This window comes from Lepisma saccharinum, chromosome 29, assembly GCF_977018435.1.
Source record: "Lepisma saccharinum chromosome 29, izLepSacc3.1, whole genome shotgun sequence".
Taxonomy (NCBI): Eukaryota; Metazoa; Arthropoda; class Insecta; order Zygentoma; family Lepismatidae; genus Lepisma; species Lepisma saccharinum.
The window spans coordinates 34946255-34959136 of record NC_139257.1 but is presented as its reverse complement, the minus strand read 5'-3'; the positions used below and the strand labels follow the sequence as shown (position 1 = coordinate 34959136).

The window sequence follows — 12882 nt, the reverse complement described above, 5'->3', positions numbered from 1 at the left end:
TCTGGTCTTTGCAGACAGCCTATCTAGTCTATAATATTTGCTCCTGGTATATACACCATATCTTAATACTAGTGTTCATCGAGACAATTTTAGTGAAATACAACAAACTGATGTGCCTCTCCTTCTAATGTTCTGCAAATTAAATACACTAAACTAAAGAAAGCAGTGAAGCAAAAGTTTAAACTTACATAGCCAAATTTCTTGCATGCCACTCTTTAATATTGTCTTCTGGGTTAATGGTCTTCACACTTTGGTATTCCTTTTCGTACTTCTCCAGGAACCATTCGATGTGAGTTTTGTGGTATTCAGCCTGAAATAACAATATTATACAGCTTATAAAACTTATGCATTAAAAAGAAGTATTATATTGAAACAATTGTTGTTGACATCTGAACAAGGTCAGCTTAATTGTGTTGTAGAACATAAGAAAAAGGATGTGTCATCCAATTTTATATGTTTTGATAGGAGAGAGAGATGAGGGAAGTGCATGCAAGAAGAGCATGGGTATTTGGTATCTGTTAGATATGAGTGCAAGCTGTCATGTGCGTACATGGTGTATTCTGAAAATTTGACCTGGATTACCAAAACATTATTGTATATACATATGTATATATTATATATTAATTACATATAATAGAAATAATACACCAATTCAGGCATTCAAGTAAAACAAAAATTGAAGTCTGAATTTCTCTAAAAATGGAAAAAGTTGGTTCACCAGTGGCATACCAGGTAACATGGAAGAATATGCCACTGATATGCACTGCACAATGAAAAAAGCTGCGATCATTTAGTTAACGGATTTCTTTGGTATTTATTGGGTCGTTCGGAAATGAATTGGACTGGCAACACTGCATTGTTGCAAATAACATCTGTCAAGCAAACTTTGTTTTGCTTAACGGTCAGACATAGTTCTACATTCCACCACAAGATCGGTCTGCTAGCGCCGCTACCAGAGACTTGCTGACTCATAACGTGAACGGGTGTGAGTGAATACGTGGTCAAGCTACGAAATGGAAGGTGATTCTCGTGGTCAGAGGTGGGCTACGTGGTTCCTGTTTAAAGAGGGTGTTTCGGCATCCGAAATTTATCGCAGACTTGTGGCCATTTGTGGTGGGTCAGCGCCTTCACGGAGTACAGTGTTTCAGTGGGTTCAAAATTTCAAAAGGGGAAACGAAAGTGTGGACAAAGTGTCAGCAGTAGTCGTCCAAGGTCAACGCGTACCCCAGCAGCAGTCCAAAGTGTTTCCAACTTGATTATGGGAGATCGATGTGTAACAATTGAACAACTGCAACGTGAAACTGGTTTTGGGCGAGCAACTCTGCATGCAATCATTCATGAGGATCTGCAAATGAGGAAAATTTGTGCTCAGTGGGTGCCTCGCGATCTGACGGATCAGCAGAAACAACAGCGAGTGGACATGTGCAGAGAATTGTTGCGCCGTTACAACCAAGACAGAGAACATTTTTTTGAACACCTGGTCACCGGCGACGAATCTTGGTTCCTCTTCGAAACTCCAGAGAAAAAAAGGCAATCCATGGAATGGAAACACACTGGAAGTCAACGCTACAAAAAACCTCGACCAACTCTCACTCCCAAGAAGCAAATGGGTACAGTTTTCTGGGATGAAGATGGATTTTTTCTGGTGGACTGGCTTCCCACTACCCAAACTGTAAACAGCGACAGCTACTGTGAAACTCTACGAAAGCTGCGATGCAGAATTAAGCAGAGGTGGCAAGGAAAATGGGCTCTCAGGGTGATTCTTCAGCATGACAATGCGAAGTCACATACGAGCCGCCAAACACAGGAGGCATTGAAAACAATGGGATTTACGGTGCTCCCACATCCTGCGTATTCACCGGATTTAGCCCCCTGATTATGCACTGTTAGACAAAATGAAGGACGCATTGCGCGGTCGACACTTTCAATCTAATGAAGAACTCCAGACCACTGTCTGTGAGTGGTGCGTGCAAATCTACTCCAAGAGAGTGGTTCTCTGCAGCCATCAGGAAACTTCCCGATAAATGGGAGCTGTGCATTCAGTCAGGGGGAGAGTACTGGTAATGTACATCTTTGTATTGCAGGTAAAATATAACAAATGTGGATTATATAATGCTTGTCCAATTAATTTCCGAATGCCCTTAATATTAAAACAAACACATGTAGAATGTACACAAGAAAGTGTAGTTTTCAGATTAAACAGCATCTGTTTGAAAAGATGATGAAGAGTTTAACACACTCATGATTAGACAAACAAAATGATGATGTTGAGGAAATAGATAGTCAGTTTGGTAATGATCCAGTGTTACACGTAGAAAAAGAGTCAATTCCAGAATGAAGTCCATCATTAGTTAACCCTGCGTTAGGAATATCAATTTCTGTAACATGCATAAGCAAATGGGGTATGCCTATCCCCTAACACTTTAACTATCTTTAAGGTATGAAATACACAAATTATACTGCACACGTGTGCTGAATGTTCTTTTTGTCTTTCTTCTAAGATCAGCTGTAATTTCTAAATGACATAATATTATAAAGTTAACGTTAGTCGCATGCCTGGAAAGACAGTCACCCCCCCCATGCCTAAATACCTACCAACCGTCATGTTCACTTTCGTCACTAACACATACCTGTGTGTCTTCCCCTTTTCATTAACCCACTTCCCTATAACATCTGAATCTTCTGTGTGCTCTGTCTTTCTCGATTTGATATTTTCTTGCACATATTTAGTCTCTCAAGTCATAGCTCTACGATAAACTTGGCAATGCTACACCTCATGCTCTGACGTCACGCAACGTAATCTCGAGGCCTCGTGTCCGAGCAAGTAGAATCACTCGACCACTTGGTCTCGGGTAGAGAAGCTACAAACACACAGACTGGGGAAAATTCTACTGCAGTTACATATATCAATTAATCAATAAATTAATCGACGTTAGTCTACAGATCAGCCATTAGGGCTAAAAAGAACCTACTTAAAATGAAGGGTTTAATTTTTTTCTCAAATTAAACTTCTATTGCTTTTTTTATGGCCATAATATTATATGTGGTAATGTAAAGAATTAATATTGTCCTATGATTATTCAACATATACAGGGGGGTCAACACACAATTTAGATGCCAAGTCAAGGTTATTTACTGGTTACTTATATAAATGTTAGTGATATTAGAATTATTTTCATTAGTAATTACTAGTTACTTGTTAATGCTTTGGTTGTAATAAACTGGAAATTGAAGATATATATACACATTATTTACTGAGGTCTATTGCTCTCACTACCAGATACGTAAAATGGGGGCCCAGTCAAACTATCCACTGCATGGTATGATGTTCGCTCGTAATTTGCTCCATATATAGAGGCAAAATATGTGGGGATGTCATACAAGTATGCAACTTACGTTAACTTTATAATACGGGGGTTAGAAGTGCAAGAGAATGATGCAACTGAGCTTAGAACAAAGATAAAGAAAGAATTCAATGACCCAAAAGCACCCATGTGCAGTATAGTTCACAGTGTTGCAAGCTCGCAATGAATATCGATGGGGAGACCGGTACCCTATGTGCCTAACGTAGGGTTAAGAGCCAAGCCAGCAATAGTTCTTTGTGTGCTCCATCACCATCACAACAGGAGAGAACAAAATTCCCTGAAGAGTACTTGGCTGATACATGCAAAATCTGAAGTCATTTCCATGGCTGTCTAATATGTAGCTAGACTCTTTTCTTGTAAGTATACTAAGATTGATAGATTTTGTTTATTTTACTTTGCATTTCTGCCACTTCAGCTGATCGCAAAGATCAAGATGAGGGATGATATGATGAAATTGATGAAAGGACACACAATGAACATCCATGGTCAGCCTGGGATTAGACTCCAGGACCTCTGGCATCAGCCGGTAGTATACTTAAAAAGAGTCTATATTTCAAGCCTCATAGCTTCTATGCTTATTGTCCAAAGCAGCTATAAATTTTGTGGCATGTATATTTCAGTATTGCTAGAGGCATACATATTTAGTTTTTGACGAAAACACGGAATGTGAAATACCACACTGTAATGTTAATTTTTCATGTTTCTGAAAGGTGTTAGGTGCAATTTCCTACCCTGTTTTGTCACGAAATATTGTGAAATAAACTGCAAAATGCGAACTAGACTCTTAAAACACAAAATTTAAAGTCAATTCACCACCGCGACACTTTCTGAAGTCACAATTATCCTGAGAGTTATGCAATTCACAGAAAATTGATTAATTCTGCTGTAAATATTTGAGAAGCAAAAATGGACCCCTTTATACAGAAATAACTTAATATGCTGGTAATGACATAAATGTGCTATTAGAAGAGATATGTTTTTATTGTGTAGTAAGTGCAGTTTTTAAATCAAATTTGGAATTATATTCACATTTTTCAAAACCAAAATGAAATTTTATATACTGCTATAACAGCGAAATTTTATTTTCTTTACCACTTTTGAGCCCACAATTGACTTGGTTTTTGTACCGAAATTTTTATTTTATTTTTTTTACCAAAAATATGTGCCTTTAAGTATTGCCTATCCAACACAGTACATAGAAATTGGAATTAAACGACAATACTTGCATTCCCTTCCTTGTTAGATTGGAACTGAATTTTATATTTCCCTGCAATATATATGCAACAATTTTAACTGTAATAAACTAACATGTCATAAAGTTCCCCCATATTTTACATATACCACATTGTATGTGTCACATACAACACAAACATTACAGTCTCCTGAAAAATAAATAGCATACAGCTCAACCAAGATGAGAAGATCCTGGCAAGCTTTTGAAATTAAAGTGGCCAGTCATTTGTTTTCTCATCTTGCTTATGTTCGAGTGGTCCTGTGTTGCTATATGTATAATCCCCCCCTGCTTCATTAATATTAAGCCTCTACTTTCGCTGTGCACATTTTCCTTCACAATATAAGCACTTGGCACTGACTAAACGTGATGACAATGTGTTGAAAAATTATGCACATTTTGGCAATGCAAGGGCAGGATTACAAAGTAAACAGCTTTTGAAAAATTAGACAACGGTGATACAGGGGTTCTCTCTTCTTGGTTAAGCTGCAAATCTTTTGACACAAGATACTATCTTACCTCTTGTGCTTGAAAATACACACTATTTAATATTGTTTCTTCTGTAGTTTACGGCTATTACAAGCATAAAAACACAGTCTTTTGTGACCTTCCCTTCACCGGACATTTATTTTTAGTTAAACTAAAGTTATTAACTAAGACCAAAAGTTGTGTTTTTTATGCTTGTAACAGCCTTAAAGTACAGGAGAAAAAATTATACAATACAAGCAAATTATTTAACATTATTTACTTTACATGTGTCTGGGTCAAAGGCAGAGAATGATTTAAATACTATATCAGAAATTGCAAAAGATCAGGATTAGATGAACAGATCAAAGGAATCAAGTAACAATGGAAGGTCATAAATCAGCTGGAATCTTTAAATTCAAATGCCTTTCCCTATCCTTTGTATTACTTATAATCATTCAATCTATTGCGAGATCTCCATTCTAATTAATTACATCCCGAATTTGGCCTAAGTTAGGGAATGCTTGTACTGGCTCTCCCCATCGCTACTGTCAAATATCCTGTGTATCACATGAGAAAATATCTCATCCATCTTTGTCAATTACACAATTTATGTTCATAATTTAAAAAGAAACACAAGCACCATTTTTTGTAAAAAAATTACATTTGGAATGCTTGGAAATTTCACTGCATTCCCATTTTTCTTAAAAATCACACATACATAGTACGACAATTAAGTAATGAGACAATTGTTGTCAATTTGACGATTTCCTGTTTATTACTCAAAGTACATCCCTCCTGCATCAATACAGCAATTGGCATGGTTGGTCAACAATTGAAATTACATCTGCAAGTCTTCATGTGGTGTGACTTGAAGATTGGATATCACAACCTGTTGGATGTTCAGGTTCATCAAAAATGCACAATTTCAGCAGTTTCCTCATCTAGGGAGAGGATGATTTAACACACTCACTTCTTTTTGGAGTAGGAATACATACACAACCCCTGCTCGCTGGCACTGTGCATTATCGTGGAGCAGGAACCAACTGCCTACAAAGTCAGTTCTCTTTCATAACCATTCAGAACACTACGGTAGTAACAACCAATTACAGTTTCACCCTCGGCAACAAAAAACACTTTGACTTCACCTTTGATTTTTGGAGCTGCATTTCCTTGCCTCTTTGTAAATTTAGTGACTTCCATTCTGGGATTTGTCATTTTATAGGAGGACAGAGTGGAAATGCTGTTTCATCCTCCGCAACAATGGAATTCAAGAAATGTTTATTCCTGCAAGCAGTTTTCAGATTGACTTTCATGAAACTCGATGTTGACCCGCTGCTTCATGTCAAGACACCCATACACCTTCCTCAAGACATGGTGGCATAATTCCCAGCATGCCCATTGCAAGTTCATGAAGTGTTGCCAGGTTGTAGATTATGGATCACAGTACACCATGAACACATTATTTCACAGACAGAATGCACACGTGGGACAAAATAAAATGAGGCTCATTACTTGATTGTTGGACTGTGTATATCGGAACTAGTTCAATAAATTACTGGTGAGGATACTAGAGTATGTAAATTGTCGCATCATTATTCTTGTTAATATCCAAATATTTTTGATACAACCTGGATATTTGGGATTGTTCATGTAACTGTTAATAGTACTTAAAATTCAGAAACAAGGAAATCCTTTAAAGTTTATCCATGCAAACAATTAATAATTTTGGAATACTGTCATGTATTTGCATACATGTCTATGAAACTATAACGACATATCACTTGCATAAACATACTTACAGCATTGTGGATAAAAATATGTATCTTCTGTTTTGGATACTGCTGATTTGCAAGTTTGTTAAGGAACTCCTCCACGAATGGAATTGGGTGCTCTATGAAAATACCCAACACCACCACTGGATACTTTTCTATCTGAAAGGATATATAAATAACAATGGTAGTCATTTATATCAATTGCAGTAAATGCATCTAGGGCCAATCCATGACAAAGTGATCCTACCACTAAAAAAGTAAAATTAGTCCAAATACTATTTAAACAGCATTAAATTTAAGATTTACTTTAGTGCATGACACTAAATAGTTACTAATTTGATATTTACATGTCCTTGAATGACTAAGAATAAAGATTAACGAAGAGAAGTGGAAAATATGATCAAGGTTGTCTTTTTACATTAAGAATTTAGTGTAAAAGCAATGCTCAAAAAATTAGTAATTTTCACAAATAAATTTGGTAATTATTGAAATTTATGAGCTGAGGAAGTTATTTTCCACTTTGATATTGTTCAGTTAAAGTATTAGGTGAGTAATATAGTATTAAATGAAGTTAATTAATGCGGTATTCACATAGATCACAGCTGGAACTTTGAGTGGTCACACCTGGAACTTTTTTAAAAAAATTATAACAGTAAAAATAGAAATGTTCTCACTGGAATAAAAGACATGAGATGAAAGGTTGCAATCTACATTTCCCCCCAAAGAATATGATGTATAAAAACGTTGTAAAAATTCAGAGTCTTTTCAAGTTGTGTGGTGGTAGGTGAAGCTTTTACCACCACGAGTGCCACACCTGGAACTTCAATTACTCTTGAATTGCCCAAAAATAACGTTGTTCACAGAGCTAACTCTTCAGGACAGTAACAATGCCATCATTCTGAAACTATAATAATGATATGGATGAACTCAATGTCTTTGTTCACTAAATATTTAGATTTGAAGCGTGTGATTGACACACGCGGAACTCATGGATTGGCCCTCTGCAAATTATAATACAATGTCACAATTTGATGATGGACAAACATGAAGATGACTGTCAACAGTAGAAACATGTACAAAAATAATCAGAATTAACGTTAAAGATCTGTCCTCAATTATTTAACCCTTAACTACTATGGATGATCTCTCAGATCGCACTGAATTTATGTTTTAATTTATTTTTCGCACCCTTCCAACCACAAGTGGACCCTTCTCTATAACTTTCAGTTACATGCTGTTAAGGTAATGATGCATAGCCTTTTTTTTTCATATATTATTGGATTCTATTTTTGGCAAGAAGTCTGACAGACGTGCCATATTAGGGTGATTTTATCTCAAATCATACATGCAGAGGAGTCTCCTGAACGCATGCTGTGCATGCGTCAATTGTGGGGAAAAAGGACAGCTTGCTCTGCAACGACATTAATGAGCATTTCTACATTCTAATTTCTTCATATAGGAGAAGGATTTATTTTAAATGAGCGTGCTCAACTAAGCTTATATTACATTTCTTGGATCTGAAGTGACGCATGCGTCAATTGTTGGAAAATAATTATTACTTTCTTTCACTTCAGATCCAATAAATGTAATATAAGCTTAGTTGAGCGCTTTCGTGTAAAATAAATACTTCTCCTATATGAAGAAATTAGAATGTAGAAATGCTCATTAATGTCATCGCAGAGCAAGCTGTCCTTTTTCCCACAATTGACACATGCGCAGCATGCACTGCATGCGTTTAGGAGACGCCTCTCCATACAGGTGCTCTCTTACAAGCTCACGAAGAAAGACACTATTTGATAAAAACAAAATTACTCAAGGATAATAATGCAATATTCAAACCACTATAAATCAAAAACAAAAAATGGTCGAGACTTAAGGTTTCCTTGAATTTAAAATTTGATCAGAATACTTCCAAAACCTTATTAAGAGACATGTTTATGAAACCTTCTTCAGCTCTAAAATTAAGAATGAAAATATGAAATTTTTTCAGTTCAATTATTTTTGAAAAAGTGGAGAACAACAGGGCATGAGTTTTGCTGGCATAATAGAATATGGGAACTGGACTAACTATTTGCAATATCATTTCTGCACGAACTTCTAACGTTATGTAGAAAATTATTTGTAAAAAAATTTTAAAAATCCATTTTTGACCATATTTCAGAAAGCACATTCTCAAAAACAACCATCTCAAAATTTCTGAAAATTGTACAATATAGTCTTTGGTTACTGTACTTGCAGGTGGTGCAATCAGACCAGGTAATATTTTTGTGTGTAACCGGGGAGAATTTTTAAAAACATTTACTCCATGTCCCATAATTTTTTGGGCTTTTACTGTAAAATATGTTACATTGGCAACATTGTTTCCGAGTGCTGCTTGTCAGGAAACCTGCAGAGCATGAAATATATTGTGCACGCATGCATGTGTGTTAAGTGGTGAGAAACTACTTAAAATAGGGTCATTCCACACAATTTCAAACAATTCTTGTTGCATCATAATTTTTAAAAATATTAATAATTTAATAACTTATTTCTATATCCTTGAAGTGTTTAAAATCGAAATTTGAGGCTTGCGTGTAGAACTGTCGACCATTTTTTATTTGTCGCATGCGGTGATTTTAGTTTTCAGACGTTTATGAAAATCACTACAAACTTCTGTTGTATAATTCCATATGTACAGATCCAAAATTCATTTTCTTCAGAAAAAAATGATTTATTTTGTTGATTTGCCACGAATATCCAAAATACATCTGTTGCTTTGAACATTTTCACTCTAAGCATTTTAAAGCTATTCGGCTGGTTCAAGATGTACATAGTTGCATATGTAATATGTATTTTAAAAAGTCTATGTTTCAAATGTATTTACATATATCTTATATCTTGCAATTTCTTCATTTCCCAATTCCACGTGTGTTTTATTCAGTATCGTAAAGGAGTTGATTTTGGATAAATGTAATCTTCAATATATATCTTATCTGGAAAAACACGTTCACCAAATTTTAATATCCAGTGGCATGGCGTGACTTTTTCAAAGGTCTTATCGGCCATCAGTACAACAATTATTCTGCTAGACGTTATCATCTACACCCCCCCCAAAAAAAAACATGCCTTCCACCTAGATTTTTATTCTTTTCGTTTTTTTTTGTTTTTTTTTTCAATCCACTCAGTGATTTAGCCACAAACACTCCTAGCAAGAACTACCACTCACGAGACAGTTACCACAAAAATCCAATGAATAGTGATCGAGCCTTGTCAATTCTTCATTTGGGGGAAGAAGAAGAATGACACATTTCTCGGGCCAGTTTGACATTTGTGCGGTGAACAGAAGAGAGAATTCCGTTCCTCCAGGAACTCCAGATGTACGTACTACTGTTGCCAACCAAGTATTTTGGAGCAAGGTTTGTCCAAATCACGAAACGCACCAAGAAACTATATTTTCGTCTAGTACCTAACCAGTCTCAGTTGTAGTTGAAACCAGCTTTGGCTTTGCAGTCTACCTCTAGTTGCTTCACAGAAATATTATCCCCATTTTAGGCAGGATTTAGCTCTTTTCTGCCAATCCGATGTGACAACACTGTCATATGAGGAGGGGCTGGAAAGTTCATGAAATCACCCAGAAGAAATAAAAATTGTGTTTCAAAGGCAACAGATCCCACTGCAGTAGCACTGGCAGAAATGATTCCACACAGTTAAAACAGCGATAGCAAAAAATCAGGCGAGGCCAGGCCAGCTCGGTATCTCAGTGGTTAGAGAGCAATGGCACGGTTTGCCAGAGACCCGGGTTCGAGTCCTGGTCAAGCCTGTATTTTTCGCTGAAAATTTCTACATAGTACATCTCCTGTTTGTGCCTAATCTACAAAGGAAGATTTGAACTTTGAAAAAAATTTCAAATTTTCATATTTTGATTCTTAATTTTAGAGCTGAAGAGGGTTTCATAAATATGTTCCTTAATAAGGTTTTGGAAGTACTCTGATCAAGCTTTAAATTAAAGGAAACTTTAAGTCTCTACCATTTTTTGTTTTTGATTTATAGTGGTTTGAATATTGCATTATTTTCCTTGCATAAATTTTTCTTTACCAAATAGTCTTTGTTCTTGAGCTTGTAACACTGTAACAAATCAACAGAAAAGGAAAATATTTTATTTTTGGACATGTACCATGTGGTCCTTTAACATATATTTTTTTCAGCTGATTTTGAAATTCGAAGGTGACAAAATTTATTACTTACCCATATGATTTGATATGAAATGGCCCACCTTGTGTTTCAAAATTGCTCATAACTCACTTTCAATTTCAGCAAATTTTACATGCTACTTTGAACTTCCCATCTTTGGACAACATAAAAATGTAGAAATTTTATGAATTTGGATTTTCATAAAAATATAGGAGCCACTGTGGTAATTCTTGACTGATATTATTTCTCCTTGCATCAATTACATTAGGTTTCTTTAACAAAACAATAATAATTGAAAGGAAGGTTTGGATGTTAGCAAAGATAAAACTAAATATATGCTTACAGGCCAAAACCAAGAGTTAGGTAATAATCAAAATCTAATTACCATTTGAACCAGTTTCCAAATTCAAGTACTTAGGAGTAATACGAACAAATGAAAATGATATTAAAGAGGAAATAAAAAGCAGGCTTAATTCAAGAAATGCATGTTACTTTTCTCTTCATAAACTTTTATCTTCTCGTATAATACGTACCTAAGAAACTAAAAGTTCAAATATACAAAAAAAGTAATTTTGCCTGTAGTATTATATGGGTGTGAAACTTTGTCCGTAACATAAATTAAAAGTATTTGAAAATTAAATCCTTAGAAAAATATTTGGACCTAAAAGGGATGTTCTCGTACAATGAATCCTAGGAACCCAATTGCTATTATTACATAAATTATTCAGGAGACAGGTGAGTGGAGAAGGTTGTATAATTTAGAACTACATAATTTGTATGTCCAGATATTATTAGAATGATTAAATCAAGAAAACTTAGGTGAGCAGGCCACGTGGCATGAATGGGAGGATGATAAAAGACCAGTAGGAAGGCCAAGACAACGATTGAGAGATAGCATTGAGATGGACCTAAAGAAAATCGGTAGGGATGGAAAAGAGCGGATACATCTTGCTCAGGAGAGGGGTAGATGGAAGGCCTGTGCTCCTGCAGCCATAAACCTTCGGGTCTAAGATGGCTAGAGAGTTAGTTAGTTAGTTATAATAATTGAAAACTGCTTTACAATATTCCTCTATAACCATATCAAGTCACGTGAAACAAGTCAGAAATTGAAAGTAGCAAAACAGCTAGTTCACAGTACAAAATCAAGACGGTGGTCTGACAGATTCATAGTAGTTATGTGATTATCAACGTCCATAGTAAAAAGTAAAGTGCTCTCCTGTGGTTTGCACCATGCCATGAAGGCGTATAGGGGGTGTGGAGTTAGGGCCCCACACTTTCTTGATCAAGGCCGAAGGTGGGGGTGATGTGATCAGCACCATGCCTCTGCCTGTCTTTACCCCCCTGTTTCCTCCAGGTACCCACTTTATAAGATGCTGGGTGGGTGCCAGAGCCACTTGAACAGGTTGAAAAAATCCCGGTTCTCCCCTGCCAGCGATCGAACCCAGGTCTCTCGCATGGTAGTCAGACGTCCATAGTAGTTAATGGTAACTACCTGAATATAGCCATGTTTACTATATTATGGCATGAAGCAACCAAACATTAATGTTGACTTCACAAGTAAGAGAAAATTCACAGGAAGTGACAAGGACAAGTAACAGGTGCATTCCAATGTTTTGGAAGCCTTTTCATTTTGCCTATTTGGGACCCCACTGCCTATTTTTAATTATAATGCCTTTTTTTTTTGCCTTTTTCAATTAAATTTGACATTTTTTAAAAAAAAAATGTGTATATAAATTATTTTTCTCCAAAAAAAGTTGTTGGCATTTATTTTTCTTCCGTTTATTATGTGAATAATTTTCGCCTTATTTAAGTAATATTGAACTCACGCATGTTTCAACATTGCTGAAGGAGAAAAGTGTGAGAAAAAAGTATTTCA

The 12882-nt window shown here is 35.9% G+C and overlaps 1 protein-coding gene across 3 annotated transcripts in view; it reads right to left on the bottom strand.

Annotated features, from left to right (window-relative positions):
* Plod (procollagen lysyl hydroxylase) overlaps positions 1-12882 on the bottom strand; it is a 170721-nt gene that overhangs the window by 84013 nt on the left and 73826 nt on the right. For all 3 annotated transcript variants that reach the window (XM_083114530.1, XM_083114531.1, XM_083114532.1), the window contains 2 exons: positions 6864-6995; positions 189-310 (listed from right to left, as the gene is read on the bottom strand). In XM_083114530.1, coding sequence (XP_082970656.1) covers positions 189-310; positions 6864-6995 — 254 coding nt within the window. The remainder of the gene's footprint in view (positions 1-188; positions 311-6863; positions 6996-12882) is intronic.